This window comes from Schistocerca nitens, chromosome 2, assembly GCF_023898315.1.
Source record: "Schistocerca nitens isolate TAMUIC-IGC-003100 chromosome 2, iqSchNite1.1, whole genome shotgun sequence".
In the NCBI taxonomy this organism is placed as follows: Eukaryota; Metazoa; Arthropoda; class Insecta; order Orthoptera; family Acrididae; genus Schistocerca; species Schistocerca nitens.
This window is the reverse complement of record NC_064615.1, coordinates 323,309,120-323,327,017: the sequence shown is the minus strand read 5'-3', so window position 1 is coordinate 323,327,017 and position 17,898 is coordinate 323,309,120. Positions and strand designations below refer to the sequence as shown.

The 17,898-nt window shown below is 37.3% G+C and overlaps 1 protein-coding gene across 3 annotated transcripts in view; it reads left to right on the top strand.

Moving 5' to 3' along the window:
* Nucleotides 1–16,239, top strand: part of LOC126236114 (wiskott-Aldrich syndrome protein family member 3) — a 282,816-nt gene extending 266,577 nt beyond the window's left edge. For all 3 annotated transcript variants that reach the window (XM_049945185.1, XM_049945183.1, XM_049945184.1), the window contains 2 exons: nt 7,583–7,706; nt 13,367–16,239. In XM_049945185.1, coding sequence (XP_049801142.1) covers nt 7,583–7,706; nt 13,367–13,545 — 303 coding nt within the window. In that variant the 3' untranslated portion in view covers nt 13,546–16,239. The remainder of the gene's footprint in view (nt 1–7,582; nt 7,707–13,366) is intronic.
* The last annotated feature ends 1,659 nt before the right edge of the window (nt 16,240–17,898 follow it).

Here is a 17,898-nt window from a genome sequence, read left to right as displayed (position 1 = left end):
ACATTCACTCCTTAATGCTTCAATGAATGAAATTTAAACTGGAAGTAAAGTGCATCTATTTCCACTTTCCCACTTCATTTAGCTGCTCTAGTCTTCCTTCAGGAGTATCAGCTTTTCCAGTCTGTTGGTAATCTGCATACATCTTTTCTGTTGCATCATCCCAGCAAGGGACGTAATGTTTCCTGAGCCCTCTTGGTACACAGCATTTGGCTGCCCCATTGATGATTCCCACAAATCTCGTATAGTTCTCTACTTTTGAGGCTGTCGAACATAAAGTTGCTATCGACCTCCTGAGAATCCCAGTTATCTTTCCTGAAGTTCTATCTTGCCTTGTTAATGGAATTCATGATAGGTGTCTGAAACTTTCTTGTATGACTCAAAGGAGATGTTTTCATCAGTGCAGAGAAGCACAGATGAGGATAAGAGCTTTTCTCCTTTTGCCCATTCTACTAGTTTCTCTCCATTATCGTCACTGTTTTTATAACCCCAGGTTGTGCGATAGCTGTTGAAATCATCTAACAAGGGAACCTCCCCATCGCACCCCTCTTAGATTTAGTTATAAGTTGGCACAGTGAATAGGCCTTGAAAAACTTAACACAGATCAATCTAGAAAACAGGAAGAAGTTGTATGGAACTATGAAAAAAATAAGCAAAATATACAAACTGAATAGTCCATGTGTAAGATATGCAACATAAAGGAAAGAGAATGAAGGAACGCCGTGGTCTCAGGGTTAGCGTGCGCAGCTGCGGAATGAGAGGTCCTTGGTTCAAGTCTTCCCTGGAGTGAAAATTTTAATTTTTATTTTCAGTTTATGTGACAGTCTTATGTTTTCATCACTTTTTTGGGAGTGATTATCACATCCACAAGAAAACCTAAATCTGGCAAGGTAGAAGAATCTTTTTACCCATTCGCCAAGTGTACAAGTTAGGTGGGTCGACAACATATTCCTGTCGTGTGACGCACATGCAGTCACCAGTGTCGTATAGAATATACCAGACGTGTTTTTCTGTGGAGGAATCGGTTGACTTATGACCCTGCGATCAAATGTTTTCGGTTCCCATTGGAGAGGCACGTCCTTTCGTCTACTAATCGCATGGTTTTGCGGTGCGGTCGCAAACCACAGACACTAAACTTATTACAGTGAACAGAGACGTCAATGAATGAACGGACAGATCATAACTTTGCGAAAATAAAATTTTTACTCAATGGAAGACTTGAACCAAGGACCCCTTGTTCCGCAGCTGCTTACGCTAACCACGGGACCACAGCGCTCGTGTACTCACACTATCCTTGATTTTGCCTATCTTGCCCATGGACTACTCAGTTTGTATATTTTGATTATTTTTTTCATAGTTCCACACAACTTCTTCCTGTTTTCTCGATTGATCTGTGTTCAGTTTTTCAAGGCCTATCCACTGTGCCAACTTATAACTAAATCTGAGGGGGGTGCGATGGGGAGGTTCCCTTGTAAGTATATACATGGCTGAGGTACAGGGGGTAAGACTGGAGTGGGCCACTGGACGTTCTATTGTTTGTACACTGGAACAACAGTTAAGCTGATTAGCTCCACATTGATTACTTCAATGCCAATGATCTCCTGGAAACTCACTCCCTTAATATGAAAGATTATATTTCTTACATATATGATAGAGCCATGTACTGATGATGGCAGGTATCCTACATTTTTATCCTATGGGATTCTTGGAGAGCTAAGATATTGTTGTTAAGATCAATGGCTTGTTTGCTCAGGGACTCAGATTTCACTTTTGATAATCGTTCTATATTTATCTGTAAAATATGGATACTTTGTCCAAAATTCGTCATATTTGTTAGTAGACTGTGGTTAAACTATTGATTGCTAGATGGTGTGGGCATGGTGAAGAAGCATGTATATTTCTTTCTTTTGAGGGTCTTGAAGGTGGCCTGCATAACTAGGTCAATAAGGCACAGTGCAGTTTTATGGTGAAAAAAGTGGCTTTGTGATCTGAGAAAACATTAAGAAAAGCTATGACAGGAAGCAGGCTGTGAAATGCTCCTACTCTCTCCATCAAGGCGTTACTGTTAATGTGATAGAGAGGAGCCATTGCCTCTCAGTATCAAGAGTAAGCAAGCAAACTAATTATGTCGAATGTCTAACACAAGAATTAGTGAAAATTTTGTAATCATATATACTTTTGTTAGATGTGTAGCCTTTGGAAAATGACAGTTGAAACTAAGACAAACCCAAACATTTTAGATTGAAAGCAAAGTGCCAGAGTCAAACTAATGAACGGATGTGATTTTGGCAGAAGCAACTTCAAATGTTAGTATCTGGTGAGGCACCTGAAGAATAATCTCGTATAACTTGTAGGTCATCTACCTGTTCGAGGGAATGAAATGGTGTTCCAGTTTCTTAAAAACAGTGAACTCCATGGCAACATTTAGGTTACAGCGCAATGTGAAAGTCAGACAAATGAGAGGCTGCATCAGTGCTAAATCAAACATTTATCATGGACAAGTTGAACAAATTCATCCACAAGTGTAAAACATGGAATGTTTCAGGAGTAAATGATACCCTTAAACAAATTTGGACATTTTGGATCTAAAGTGAAACATTTGAGTTTAAATTATTCAGAACCTGTGTGGAAACATGCCAGCTGCCCAGCACTTGGAGGAAGATGAAAATGCTTGCTATTCTGAAACCAAACAGAGAAGCTAAGAATGATGGAACATTTAGTGGTATATTTTTTCGTAGAGATCCTGACATTAGACTGACTGACAGGTATGATAAACTTCTCCTTGTCCTATAGCTGACTGGTTTCTGCCATGAGAGAGATACATTGTGTTTCAAATAAAATAAAAACAGGCAACAGGCAGGGCATTTGTAAACTTCTCAATTGTGTATTACTCTTCCCACAATAAACTGCTTATATATAATCTGAGGTTTCATATGTTCAGTGCCTTGGTAATGGGTTACTTTTATTCAGTCTTCAGTGATATATTCATTTTAGGTTTGCATGATACATAACAATGACGAAGACCCAGTTGTACCACATGGCTTTGGAACAAGGAACAGGAGAGGAGAAAGAATGGTACAATTTGCTCAAGAACATGAACTGAAAATAACCAACACCTTCTTCAGGAAAAATCAAAACCTAAGATGGACTTGGTGCTAGAAATCAAAACTTAAGTGGACTTGGTGCTCACCAGATGGCAAGACAAAAAACGAAATAGATTACATTCTAATGGACAAACAAAACATAATAAAGAACATCCACATAATCTCACAATTAAAATTTAGCACAGACCATAGAATGGTGAGGACAAAAAATTTCCAAAGAAACACAGGAAAAGCAAGCAAACCAGAAATAGAAAAACTGAACAGAGACAAATTTAAACAAGAACTACAGAAGCAACTACAACAAGCAAATATCAATACAAAACAAAACACAAATGAGTATACCAAGCCCACTAGGACACAAGCAAAGATAAGCAAATGAAGAAAAGTCAAAGCAAATTAAGTCAGAGTAGCATACAGCTAATTGACTACAGATCGACAATGTTAATAACTAGATATATTTCATACGGGAATATGAAGAATACCCAAAACTAGACTAAATAATAAAAAGGGAAATACGGAAAGATAGATATCCACAAGCACCGATCAGCAACAACGAGACAAATACTAGAACAAACAAATTAATTAGAAAAGTGAGGATAAGTGCCCAGGGCTGAATGGATACTAGGAACGGAGAATCAGGCGGGAGAACATACAAACACAAGAGAAGATATAATCAAATCAGCAGTGGAATTTGATAAAGCAATATACACAAGTTCTCTACCAAACAAAGCCACAGACCACAACACTGTCGATCCAGACCCAGACACCACTGAAACCGTACCCGCTATAATACACAGCAAGATTAGAACAACTGTCACTTGAAGAAAACATATACAATGAGCTCTTAAAAGAAGCCCAATATCTCCTAACACCAATCATCACAGAAGCGTTCAACAAAATCATACAAACCAAAGACATTTCCGATCAGTGGGAAAAAAGTAAGATTGTAGTTTTGCACAAAAAAGGTATGAAAGATGACATGAACAATTATAGACCCATAAGCCTGATGTCTGTCCTATATAAACTGTTCAGGAAATAATAACAAGGCAATTAACAAAAACACTAGACGTGAGCCAGCCCTCAGAACAAGCAGGATTCCACAAAGTATTTAGCACAGTGGACCATATTCAAACCATTAATCAGATAACAGGAAAATCGGAAGATCATCATCTCAAAATATACCTTGCTTTTGTTGATTACAGCAAAGCATTTGATACCATCAAACACCCAAACATACTTCAAGCACTGAGAAATCAAGGAGTAGAAGCAAAATACATCCAGTTGCTAAGAAACATTGAAAACAACAGCTTTGTTAGAGTTAAAACCAAAAAAACAGGCCAACCACATCGAAAGAAGAGTTAGGCACGGGGATCCCATCTCCCCAAAACTATTTACCTGCATATTGGAGAATATATTCAGGAAACTAAAATGGGATAAGAAAGACGGTATATGCCAAAATGGCAAGAGACTAACAAATTTGAGGTTCGCTGATGACGTAGTCCTCTTCGCCAAAACTGCGAGGGAATTGCAATCAGTGCCTTCAGGGGCTTAACACACAAAGCAAGATGGCAGGACCCACAATGAACAAATCTAAAATGCAAGTAATGACAAATGGATTAGAAAACCCAATATATCTTGAAGGTACGGAACTAATGTATGCATCACAATACATATACCAAGGCCAAATAATTTCATTTAACAACAAAATGGAAAAAGAAATAAAACAAATAGTTTCCTTAGCTTGGAAAGCTTTCTGGGCCGTAAAGTTAATATTCCCCTGAATAGGAGGCTCAAAATGAAGGCACTTGAAAGCTGCATTTTTCCAGTGTTATTAGATGGATGTCAAACATGGGCTCTCAAAGCCAAAGAGAGAAACACTCTACAGCTGTTCTAAAGGAAAAGGCAGAGGAAGATCCTCAGCACCTCTCTGAAATATAGAATATCAACCACATCGATACACAAGATGTCGGAAACATAGCACAACAGGCTGTGAAGATCAAATGGAAATGGAGTGGCCATGTGGTGAGGTTGCAAGACAACGGATGACATGAGTTACCACATAGGACCCATATCAGCAAGAGACTCCCAGGAAGGCAAAGACACAAATGGTCAGACTTACTCAGAAAAAAAGCAGGAAGACAGTGGACCAGCATGGCCAGAAATAGAAAGGAGTGGAAAGAATTAGAACTAAGTGATACAGTGTAATTCAATGTGTTGTGTGCATTAAATGCTGTACCCTCTTAAGTGGACTAGTTCACCACGTGCGTCTTTAAAAGCAGCTACCCCTACTTGTAAGAGGCCTTTACCCTCAGTGGGACAACACAGGCTATTTTCATTCATTCATTCATTCATTCGTGATACTCTTGGTATGTGTGATATCACAGTTACCAAAATGAAAAGTTAGCATCATTGTCTGTTACGGTTTCTAAATTTCTGTGGCTTGTCTGGTATTCCATAAATATGTTTGAAAAATTATGAGTATTTTTACAGTTTAAAAATTGATAATAAGGATGCTTCCCCTTGGTCACATTGTTTGTTAACTATAATAATTTTGCATGATTATGATCAGTTTGCATGATTATGATCAGTTTGCAGAATTATACGTCTGGCTGCCTGAACAAAAAGATTTAATTTTCAGGCCAGTCACCGTCTAGTCTTCATTAGTGATCCAGTCTAGTTAGGACTTCAAAAAGAGCTAGATGTTAAAAAAAAATACTGACATTAAACAAATACAAACTGATTTCTCTTAAGTCTAATCAGAAAAAAAACTAGAAATCTTTTTTTTTGACCCTACCAGTCCTACAGACATGCTTTGTACATTCTGTGCAGTGTGTGGCTTTGATGTGGCTGAACTGCTCACCAAATGCTGCTACCTATGCTGAGTGATGGCATTGTGGCTGTTCTGATATACTTATCTGATTTTAAGAAAACTATTTGTGGAAAAATTGATTTTGGAACATCTTACAGGCTGATACATTTACTTGATAATCCTGAATTGGTTTTCATTATTTGAGTTAATTACTGCATTGCATCAGATTAAGCAAAACGTTGCACGAGATTTTAGTGTGTTTGCAGAGGTAATAATGTGTTGCGTTATCTTTGCATACGGTTGTTTTTGGCTCTTACATAGCAGTGCATGAAATGTAGGTAAGATATTATTGAAATTTTATTCCACATTGAGAGCAGAAAGATATCATTTTGTTCTTGAGTTACTCATTTTTATATCTGAAGGACGGTTGCATGTGATGCATCCATTTCTGTCAGTGCACATAGACAATTATGTGGTCATAATCATTATATTTCTCATGTTGTTAAAGATGTCAAAATGAGGTTTCTTGCAAATGATAGCATGTAGAGTGGTACATATGTTGTATGAAAAATACTTATGTGGTAAGGGAACAGCAAAGAAGTAAGGGAAGGGAATTAGTGAACAGTGGATGGTAAAGGAACAGTCACTTCTCAAGAGGAACATTTTTAGGACTATAACAGCACTGCAGGATCATCAGTTCATTAAGGCAGCCTTACTTTGATGGAGTAATGTGGCACTATATTTAAGATGCCTCACATTCAGCAGGATGAGGGTTCAGTTCCCATTTAAGTGTTTACACAGGACACAGCTGATTTAATTCCCCACCTTGAACTTGTAGTCTTTGTAATGACCTTGTTGTCAGTGGGGCACCAAACTCTGATCTCCCTTTTTCATCTATTCAAACGTGTCTCATCACCTTTAGCAAGACATTGTCTCTTTCCTTCCAGTAATCTTCTTGCATTTGTGTAAAAACTTGACAAAAAAAGTGATGTTCAGACCAGTGAAGTTGGAAACCATTCATAAGACATTTTTTTGTCTTGACAAAAAGATGAGAATGGTGCACTGTGGCCTTATAAATATAAAATAAACAAAAAAAGTGTTCTCTAATGCCCAACCATAAGTTACTATGTTAAATGAACAAATCAGTATTCGAAGATAAAGTTATCACTTAGGGAAGTATTCTGAAGGTCAGATTATCCCTGTGTGTGTGTGTGTGTGGGGGGGGGGGGGATACTGTTCCCCCTACTCCTTAAGTGCGTATTATATTTCATATTTGTTCACCATCCTACCTCGGAAATGTTTTGAGCTGTGTTGGTGTTGTATCCTGTATTTATTTTTAAATAATTCTCTCCATAGCTTCAGATAACATATTAGAATGGGATGGATTTTTATAACTTAATTATAATTAAAAGTTAAAACTAACAAGTTTTCAGAGATAGGTGCGATTAGAACCACAGTGAACTTTTATTATTTTATTTGTTTCATGATTGTTTTGTGAACTCTTCTTCCTATCATTAAATTTAATCTCTACTTGAAAAGAATACATCTGATTTGTTTCTTTTGCACACACGGAAAAAAAAAATACATATGACGTATTCAACCACAGTGCACACACATTCTGTTCACTGTCATTTTGATGATTGTTATTATTTAATAATGTGTAACTTTGTAGATTATTTCCACATCACCACCCAAGATGTCACCACCTAAAGCAGAAAATCAGATCCGCGCAAAAAATCCAAATGTTGCTCCTGAATGTGACCCAAGAAGTGATCTCCTCAAAGCTATTAGAGATGGTGAGTATATTTACTGACAGGTATGAGTTTAATTATTGACATTTTTGTTTGTTTGGTAATGTCACATATTTGTTGCTGCACTGGAAAATTTCTTTACTAGTGCTTCAAGAGTACCATCTCGTTCATTCATTATATTTTGTTTTTGGATAGAATTAATAAAAAAGCATATTGTACTGAAAAAGAAACCCCAAAATAAAACAATGGAAAATCCAGGGTGGACTGTAACAATATTATGAAAAGGATAGTTGCTACTCGGAATATAGCAGAGATTCATTCTCTCTCTCTCTCTCTCTCTCTCTCTCTCTCTCTCTCTCTCTGAAATCGAAAGTGTATGTATGAGAAAAAAGTTCTTCCTGGTGTCACATGATCAACTTCATTTTAAGAGCTGATTTTTTGACTGATGTTGCCATTGATAGAGGACCCGATAAAATTTAGTCTTATACAAGTAGTATACACTTTGAAGTTATTTGTGGGATACTAGATTGAAATTTTCACTCTACAGCAGAGTGTGCGCTGATATGAAACTTCCTGGCAGATTAAAACTTTGTGCCAGACCGAGACTTGAACTCGGGACCTTTGCCTTTTGCGGGCAAGTGCTCCATCAACTGAGCTATCCAAGCATGACTGGCAGAAGTAAAGCTGTGAGGACTGGGCGTGAGTCATGCTTGGGTAGCTCAGTTGGTAGAGCACTTGCCTGTGAAAGGCAAAGGTCCCGAGTTCGAGTCTCGGTCCGGCACATAGTTTTAATCTGCCAGGAAGTTTCAAGATACTAGATGTTATAAAATTAGGTAATGTCAGGAATGTCTTCATGAGATGAAATTCTGGTACTATCAGTGCACACAGAAAATAATAATAAACTATCCTAGCTTTCAGACCTGTTAGTCCCATCATTTCTAACCTTATGCAACATATCCCTTTTCTTCCATAAGAAAGGGACTGATAGTCCTCGGACTGGAAATTTGCTGCCTTATGGCAAATAATAATAATAATAATAATAATAATAATAATCATCATCGTGTTTTCTGCTATATTAGCAGGTCCTTTGCCTATCCATTTTCTGTGATCCATTGCTTCCTTCTTAAGGCTGCTGTATGTTGTACGTTATCCAGTGTCTGAAATCTCTTCCTTCCTAGCTTCCTTCTCCCTTCTACATAACCTTCTAAAACCTTGTTTTATCAGTTGTCATTCTTTCTTAATATATGCCCAATCCAATTTCTCTCTCTCTCTCTTTCTTTTCTCTGCCACTCTTCTCAGTACCTCTTCATTTTTTACTCTGTCCCTCCAACTTATTCTTTCCATCCTCCGCCATGTTGACATCTCGAAAGCATCCACTCTTTCTTCCTCAAAATCCATGTTTCAGCACCATACAGAACAACACTCCATACAAGACATTTTATGAGTCTCTTCCTGAGTTCTCTGTCCAGACTGCTGCAGAAAATTCTCCTTTTCTTATAAAATGCATCTTCAGCCATTGCTATCCTTGTTTTAATTTCTGTGGTGCACTTCCAGTCGGTGTCCATTCTGCTTCCAAGATACTTAAAATTTTGCACCTGTTCTAATATTTCTCCATTCAGCATAATTTTTATTTCTTTATTTCTTTATTTCTTCCTAGTGCCAATACTTTTGTTTTCTTTGTGTTAAGTTTCATTCCATAATTTTTTCTGTTAGCTTCAATGTTGTCCACCAAATCCTGTAATTCTTTTTCCCCCTGTGGCTAGAAGGACCATATCATCTGCATACCTCAAACACCCTACTCTTTTCCTCCAATTTCTACTCCTTTGTCATCTAATGAGCATTGGTCAATCATATTTCGCAAGTAGAGGTTGAAAAGGGTAGGTGATAGACAGCATCCTTGTCTTGCTCCTTTTCCTGACCCGATCCATTTTGTACTTTCTCCTCTCACTTTAACAGAGACTTTTTGGTTAAGATATAATGACTTTACAAGTCTTCCGGTTTTCAAGTCCACTCTCTTTTCCCTCATTATAGTCGCCAGCTTGTCCCAAACCCTTGTCAAATGGCTTTTCTAGATCGATGAAGCACATATTATAGGTCTCTTCCTTTTTCAATAAACCTTTCTCCCAAGATTTGTAGGAGCCCTATTGCATCTCTGGTGCCTGTATTCCATCTCAAGCCAAACTGCTCCTCGCCAAGATTCTCCTCCATTACTTTTTAAAGTCTCTAATTATTCTTACCATCACTTTGGCTGCATGTGAGATGAGGCTGATTGTCCTGTGCTCACTGCATTTCTTGGTTCCTTGTTTTTTCAGTAGTGGAATCATTACTGTTGTCAGAAAGTCCTCAGGCCATTCAGCACTGTCTTCTATATTTTGTTACATAACCTCAATATTTCTCTTATTCCGTCTTGATTTAAGCATTTTAATATTTCTCCCGATATCGTATCTGTACCTACCGCTTTGCCATTTTTCATTGCAGTTATGCCAGACTTTACTACTTCCATTATGATGGTTGTTCCTTTCTCGTCATCACTTACACTGTTCAGTGATTAAAGTTCCACAGTTTCTGGTTTGCAGTCTGGGTCATATAGCTCTTTTAAAGATTCTTCCCATCTCTGGAGGACATCATCACGATCTTTGTACCTTACCTCTTCGTCTTTACTCAAAATTTCCATAGTGGCACTTCCTGCTCTATTTTGATCCCATGTCATAGTCGTCACTCTGTTGTATGGTAACTAATATCTTCCCTTACTGTCCAGTTATTAAATTGCATCACATTCCTCTTTTAGCCATTTTTTCCTAGTCTGCTCTGTTTCTCTTCGCAGTTCATTATTTAACATTCGGTACATCTTTCTTAAATATAAAAATGCAGTAAAAGAAGCAGGCAAAACGGAATACAAACGTCTCAAAAATGAGATCGACAGGAAGTGCAAAATGGCTAAGCAGGTATGGTTAGCGGACAGATGTAAGGATGTAGAGGCTTATCTCACTAGGGGCAGGATAGATATTGCCTACAGGAAAATTAAAGAAACCTTTGGAGAAAAGAGAGCCACTTGTATGAATATCAAGAGCTCAGACGGAAACACAGTTCTAAGCAAAGAAGGGAAAGCAGAAAGGTGGAAGGAGTATATAAAGGGTCTATACAAGGGCGATGTACTTGAGGACAATATTATGGAAATTGAAGAGGATGTAGATGAAGATGAAATGGGAGATACGATTCTGCGTGAACAGTTTAACAGAGCACTTAAATACCGAAGTCGAAACAAAGCCCCGGGAGTAGACAACATTCCATTAAAACTACTGACAGCCTTGGGAGAGCCAGTCCTGACAAAACTCTATGAACTGGTGAGCAAGATGTATGAGACAGGCGAAATACCCTCAGACTTCAAAAAGAATATAGTAATTCCAATCCCAAAGAAAGCAGGTGTTGGCAGATGTAAAAATTACAGAACTATCAGTTTAATAAGTCACAGCTGCAAAATACTAACGCAAATTATTTACAGACGAATGGAAAAACTGGTAGAATCCGCTCTCGGGGAAGATCAGTTTGGATTCTGTAGAAATGTTGGAACACGTGAGGCAATACTGACCCTACGACTTATCTTGGAAGCTAGATTAAGGAAAGGCAAACCTACGTTTCTAGCATTTGTAGACTTAGAGAAAGCTTTTGACAATGTTGACTGGAATACTCTCTTTCAAATTCTAAAGGTGGCAGGGGTAAAATACAGGGAGCGAAAGGCTATTTACAATTTGTACAGAAACCAGATGGCAGTTATAAGAGTCGAGGGACACGAAAGGGAAGCAGTGGATGGGAAGGGAGTGAGACAGGGTTGTAGCCTCTCCCCGATGTTATTCAATCTGTATATTGAGCAAACAGTAAAGGAAACAAAAGAAAAATTCGGAATAGGTATTAAAATCCATGGAGAAGAAATAAAAACTTTGAGGTTTGCCGATGACATTGTAATTCTGTTAGAGACAGCAAAGGACTTGGATGAGCATGTGAATGGAATGGACAGTGTCTTGAAAGGAGGATAAAAGATGAACATCAACAAAAGCAAAACGAGGATAATGGAATGTAGTCAAATTAAATCGGGTGATGCTGGGGAATTAGATTAGGAAATGAGACACTTCAAGTAGTAAAGGAGTTTTGCTATTTGAGGAGCAAAATAACTGATGGCCGAAGTAGAGAGGATATAAAATGTAGACAGACAATGGCAAGGAAACCGTTTCTGAAGAAGAGAAATTTGTTGACATAGAGTATAGATTTGATTTAAGTGTCAGGAAGTCGTTTCTGAAAGTATTTGTATGGAGTGTAGCCATGTATGGAAGTGAAACATGGACGATAACTAGTTTGGACAAGAAGAAAATAGAAGCTTTCGAAATGTGGTGCTACAGAAGAATGCTGAAGATTAGATGGGTAGATCACATAACTAATGAGGAGGTACTGAATAGAATTGGGGAGAAGAGGAGTTTGTGGCACAACTTGACAAGAAGAAGGGACTGGTTGGTAGGACATGTTCTGAGGTATCAGGGGATCGCAAATTTAGCATTGGAGGGCAGTGCGGAGGGTAAAAATCGTAGAGGGAGACCAAGAGATTAATACACTAAACAGATTCAGAAGGTTTTGGGCTGCAGTACGTATTGGGAGATGAAGAAACTTGCACAGGATAGAGTAGCATGGAGAGCTGCATCAAACCAGTCTCAGGACTGAAGACCACAACAACAACAACAACAACAACAACAACTACTACTACTACTACTACTACTACTACTTTCTTGCATCTTCAGTGTTATTGTTTTTAAATTTTCTTCTCTCCTCCATCTTGAAAATAATTTCTTGTGTGACCCATGGGTTTTTTGCTCTTTTCCCTTTCACACGTCCTATATTTTGCCGTCCTGCTTTAATGATTCCTTCTTTCAGCATATTCCAGTACTCGTTTGCATTATCGGATGGTTTTTTTGTCTCGTAATGTGTTTAGAAACTCACGTGACAGCATTTCTGTAATTTGTTCTTTGTTGGGTCTTATCTTCTCTAGATCCCACTTCTTCACACTGGGTGCCTTCTTCAGTTTTTTTATGGCAAGTACTGGCCAGCTATTCTCACACCTTGTATAGTTATAGTTTAACTTGTGCTGGGTTTTGACCAGCTTCTTAAAATACTTGTCATTGTCTATATGTGTCTACAGTTGTGAAATTGCACTTCACTCTTCAATTACAGGATTCCTATCATACTCTTCAAAATGAAAAAAAAAGGTGTGATGCCCTTTACTTGTACTGAAGTGAGCACTAGTACTAGACAGACATGTTGTGGTGATCTAGTACTTCAGCATTTCCCTATAGTGACAGGTGTTCTAACTCATCCATCTAGGAAATCTTTGTCATGATGAGCAACTGCTCTGAGTTGTCCAGAAACATTTTCTCCCCAGAATGTGACAAAATATATTGTGATCCCACAATCTTTTGACCTCTAGACTTTGTACATTAGTGTACTCGCACACTTGTTCACAACGGATTAATGTACTAGTGAAAGAAATGTCCCATACGAAGAAACATTAAGGAAGAATTTATTTTCTTTTGTATTAGGAGACTGGTATTTGTATATTTGTTACCTGTTGCAGTAATTACATATTATAGTCTGTGTAAGATGTGGTATGTTAGAGTTTGGACTGCCTTAACACTTATTTGAATTTATGCTTATTTTTTCAGGGATCAAATTGCGCAAAGTGGAGAAAATTGAACAGAAGGAGGTAGAGCGGGTCAATGCTCTCCATGATGTAGCATCTATCCTTGCACGGCGAGTTGCTGTAGAATTTTCGGACTCTGACTCTGCGTCAGAGAGTGAATATGACAGCGAGGGTTGGGGTGATCAAGAGACGAGTGCGTGACATCGGCGGACTGACAGTGGTCAGTCTTACCGCCAGGAGGATCCACCACAGGTGCCACCTCCTCCTTCACCCGCTGAAACGGCTCCAGCAGTCACCGACAAGTGATATCACCATGTGGTACAGAGGCCAGCACTCTGTGGAGTGTAATAGCTTGGCTGACTGCTCTCTTTTGAAGAATGTACAAGTAAAATTTGCTGAAGATTTCTCAAGAGCCTGTATTAATATTTTGAAGATCATCAATTTTATGAGGAACTGAATATTTTGCAAATTTTCAGATTTATGATAAACTGGCAGATGCACAATTAAAAATTCAATATAAACTGCTTATTCTTGAAAATACAAAGTTTCTTCATTGGATGTAGAGGATAGGGCCCTCCCTATTAATTTAAAAAATAACATAACCAAATGAGTCATTGTGTTCACTTTTGTTTGTTCATCAAATAAAGGGAAATAAATAAATGACCCTTATAATTGTGATAACAAATGAAACAGATTGACACAAAATGTTAAAGACTGCTTCAGCTCCTTTCCTTATTGAACCCATATTGAGTGCTGGATTAATGCTTGTGTAGTTCCTAACAGTAAGAAAAATATTCAGGAATAAATGAACAGTCAATGTATGATCTATCCATAGTTCAACCCAACATGGTTCATTTGGATAAATAATTTATGCAAGTGCGGGTTTTAGTTCACTCCCCAGAGCTGAATAGCTCACAAACTGGAAAGGCATCCAAGACATTTAGCAAAGAACGGTGACATTTTAAAACTGAAAAACACATTCAGAATGGCAGAAAGCGCAATGTTTTCTCTTGTCACAGTCTCCAGTGGCTGTACAGCATTGTTCTTGGTCGATGATGCATGGACTGTAGAGCCACGGATTTTTAGCAGTACCATTGCATATATCCATTTGCTCAGAACAGGATCTTTAGTATATTTCCTTAAATATCATAGAAATATACTAATGTGCATTGCTTTCTAATATATGTGAAGGAAATGTAGTTCAGTATGTACATTATGTGGTGCTAATCGCCCAGTAAGCACAATACTTTACCTTTTTATTTAATGGAAAAATTGTACATGTTGACTCTAAAGGTGCAAAATTGTTTCTAAAACTTAGTGATAAATATCAAAGAAATGGAACCATTCGCTTGTTCAGCTTTCTACATGTCTATGAGAGCAGCCTAGTGCAGCATCAGATGTGATGGACTGTGCGGAAAGGAACTCCAGTTCAACACCCACAGTGGAGTAGTCCTACTACACAAAGTACTACACTGTTGTATTGAAATATGCAATTAAACCATGTGAATAACAAAAAATACATGGATCACTCGGAACAGCAGTAGCAAAGTAAAATGCTGTTTCTGAATACCACATATGTGCTGTGATTTTTAGTTTGTATTTGTAGGTTTATTGTGGTTATAGAAACCAACAAAGGTTGGATGTAGGTGTCAATTTTGTTCCTTTCTCATAGACCATCACTGCCAGGCAGTGCTGCATTTTACAGTTGATAAAAGAAAGGTGGATGTTGTATCCACTGTCCTGTATTTACTTCCTTTGTACAGTGTTCAGATTTTGTTTGTAATTTCCAAGGAATTTAATTCATAAGAAGTTAACAGTGCTATTAATACTGTAATATTAAAATAGGTATAGTAATATTTTTCCTGACTTTTGTTAGATTTTATCTGCTACATAAAACAGTTGTAATGAAATATACTATATACTTACATTAATACAAAATGCATGTATGAATAGTTGTGGATTGTGCTTTTCCTGAACTTTGTAATGATTGTAGTAGTAGACACTCTGTACAATGTAAAAAGACATTTTGAAGCATTATGTACATTATTAAGAAATGTAAGATGTGCTGATGGTGTGTGTGTGTGTGTGTGTGTGTGTGTGTGTGTGTTTTGTGAATTATTGTTTGAGTGAACTGTAAGAATATACCATAAATGCTTTTTCAAAACAAAAAATTACTTTTGACTGGCTGATTCATGTTAGTAAAAGATTTGAGATTTCTTTTTGGATATTAATTTGGTGTTAACTTACAAATAATGACACTAGTATTCATATTATTCAATATGTGACAAAAATCTCTACTGCTTTCCTCAAAATAATTTATTTAATTGTAGGTTGTAGATATAATTCCAGCTGCACATATTTTGAATTTCTGACCTAAGAAGAACTGGCCATACTCACTTCCTGATGCTCAGCTGTGCTCAAGTCTTTCTCATAAATATTGCTATCATCTGCTACAGAGATTGTTTATCTAGGTATTCTCAGGTGCTTAGTTACCATTTTTTTAATACTATCTTGTTTCCCTTATTCGTATTACGCTTTTAACTCTTCCATCCAGTGCATATGGATTTGTTACAGTACCTGGTGAACTTGCCATCTTTTTAAAAATGTATCAGCCATGTCACATTGCAATAGTTCGGCAGTAAAATATAAAACTTCCATGTTATTAATTGTGATCTACTCGTTCAAGAGTTATGTCCTGTACTTATATTCAGATTTGAAAAAGAAATGTAAAAGACACATTCAGAATATTGCATGGTGTAATTGCAGTATTAGTGTGGCCACTGGTGCGTCTGTGCTTGGCAGTTGAATAAAAGTATTGAGATAATGTTTGTAACATACAGTTCTTTAATGGTGATGTTTATACATCTCGAGAATAATAAATATTCTTTACTGATACGGTAGAGGTTTTCATTTGCTTATTTGACGCATTTGTTCTGTTCTATTTTCTTTTTTTGTTTTTATTACCCATGTATTAAAATCCATGGAGAAGAAACAAAAACGTTTAGGTTCGCCGATGACATTGTAATTCTGTCAGAGACAGCAAAGGACTTTGAAGAGCAGTTGAACGGAATGGACAGTGTCTTCAAAGGAGGATATAAGATGAACATCAACAAAAGCAAAACGAGGATAATGGAATGTAGTCGAATTAAATCAGGCGATGCTGAGGGAATTAGATTAGGAAATGAGACACTTTAAAGAAGTAAAGGAGTTCTGCTATTTGGGGAGCAAAATAACTGATGATGGTCGAAGTAGAGAGGATATAAAATGTAGACTGGCAATGGCAAGGAAAGCGTTTCTGAGGAAGAGAAATTTGTTAACATCGAGTATAGATTTAAGTGTCAGGAAGTTGTTTCTGAAAGTATTTGTATGGAGTGTAGCCATGTATGGAAGTGAAACATGGACGATAAATAGTTTGGACAAGAAGAGAATAGAAGCTTTCGAAATGTGGTGCTACAGAAGAATGCTGAAGATTAGATAGGTAGATCACATAACTAATGAGGAGATATTGAATAGAATTGGGGAGAAGAGGAGTTTGTGGCACAACTTGACAAGAAGAAGGGACTGGTTGGTAGGACATGTTCTGAGGCATCAAGGGATCACAAATTTAGCATTGGAGGGCAGCATGGAGGGTAAAAATCGTAGAGGGAGACAAAGATATGAATACACTAAGCAGATTCAGAAGGATGTAGGTTGCAGTAAGTACTGGGAGATGAAGCAGCTTGCACAGGATAGAGTAGCATGGAGAGCTGCATCAAACCAGTCTCAGGACTGAAGACGACAACAACAACAACAACAACAACAACAACAACAACAACAACAACAACACCCATGATTTATGACCACAGTTACAGGTTCAGGAAGTAATTCATGTTCAGGAAGTAATTCATTTCTATAATGGAGATTTACCTGTATATGCTGACAACTTTGTAAGGGCCTTATTGCTCTGTTTTAATTCGTGAATAGTGTGAAATTCAGAATATTCATGCACTGCCAACAAAACGTCTGTGTTGTTATTAGGGTGAATAGTATATTTCATAAAAACATCTTGCATAGAACATAGTTCCAAGATTACAATTCAAATATTTTTTTCACTTTTAAAATTTGACAAATGCTTCAGAAATTCAGTTACAAAAAGAGATGTATACAAAATCATCATAAAAATTACTTTGTGATGATGGACCCTCGTTGTCTACTTTGACAAAATGATCTATAGATTTGAGAGCTATACTGTAATATCCTATAGTAAATATCACACACTCGTCTCGGATAACAACCCATATATGGCCGCAGAGCAACATTTATACAAACTCTGTGCATATATGAATATCTTAAATTACATTTTCCTGATTTTGAAATACTTGCTGTGTAAATTATCTTTAAGTTAGTATTGTAGATTTTTGGGAAGATACGTCTTTGTTAGTCTTTACAGTAGCAGGAAGTAATTACAGCAGTAAACATGGCACAAATATTGACCGAAAGAAATTACAGCTAGACTGAAATTGAAAGAGCTCAGTTTGTGCTGGAAAATTATGGAAGAGGTATTATTATTTAAAT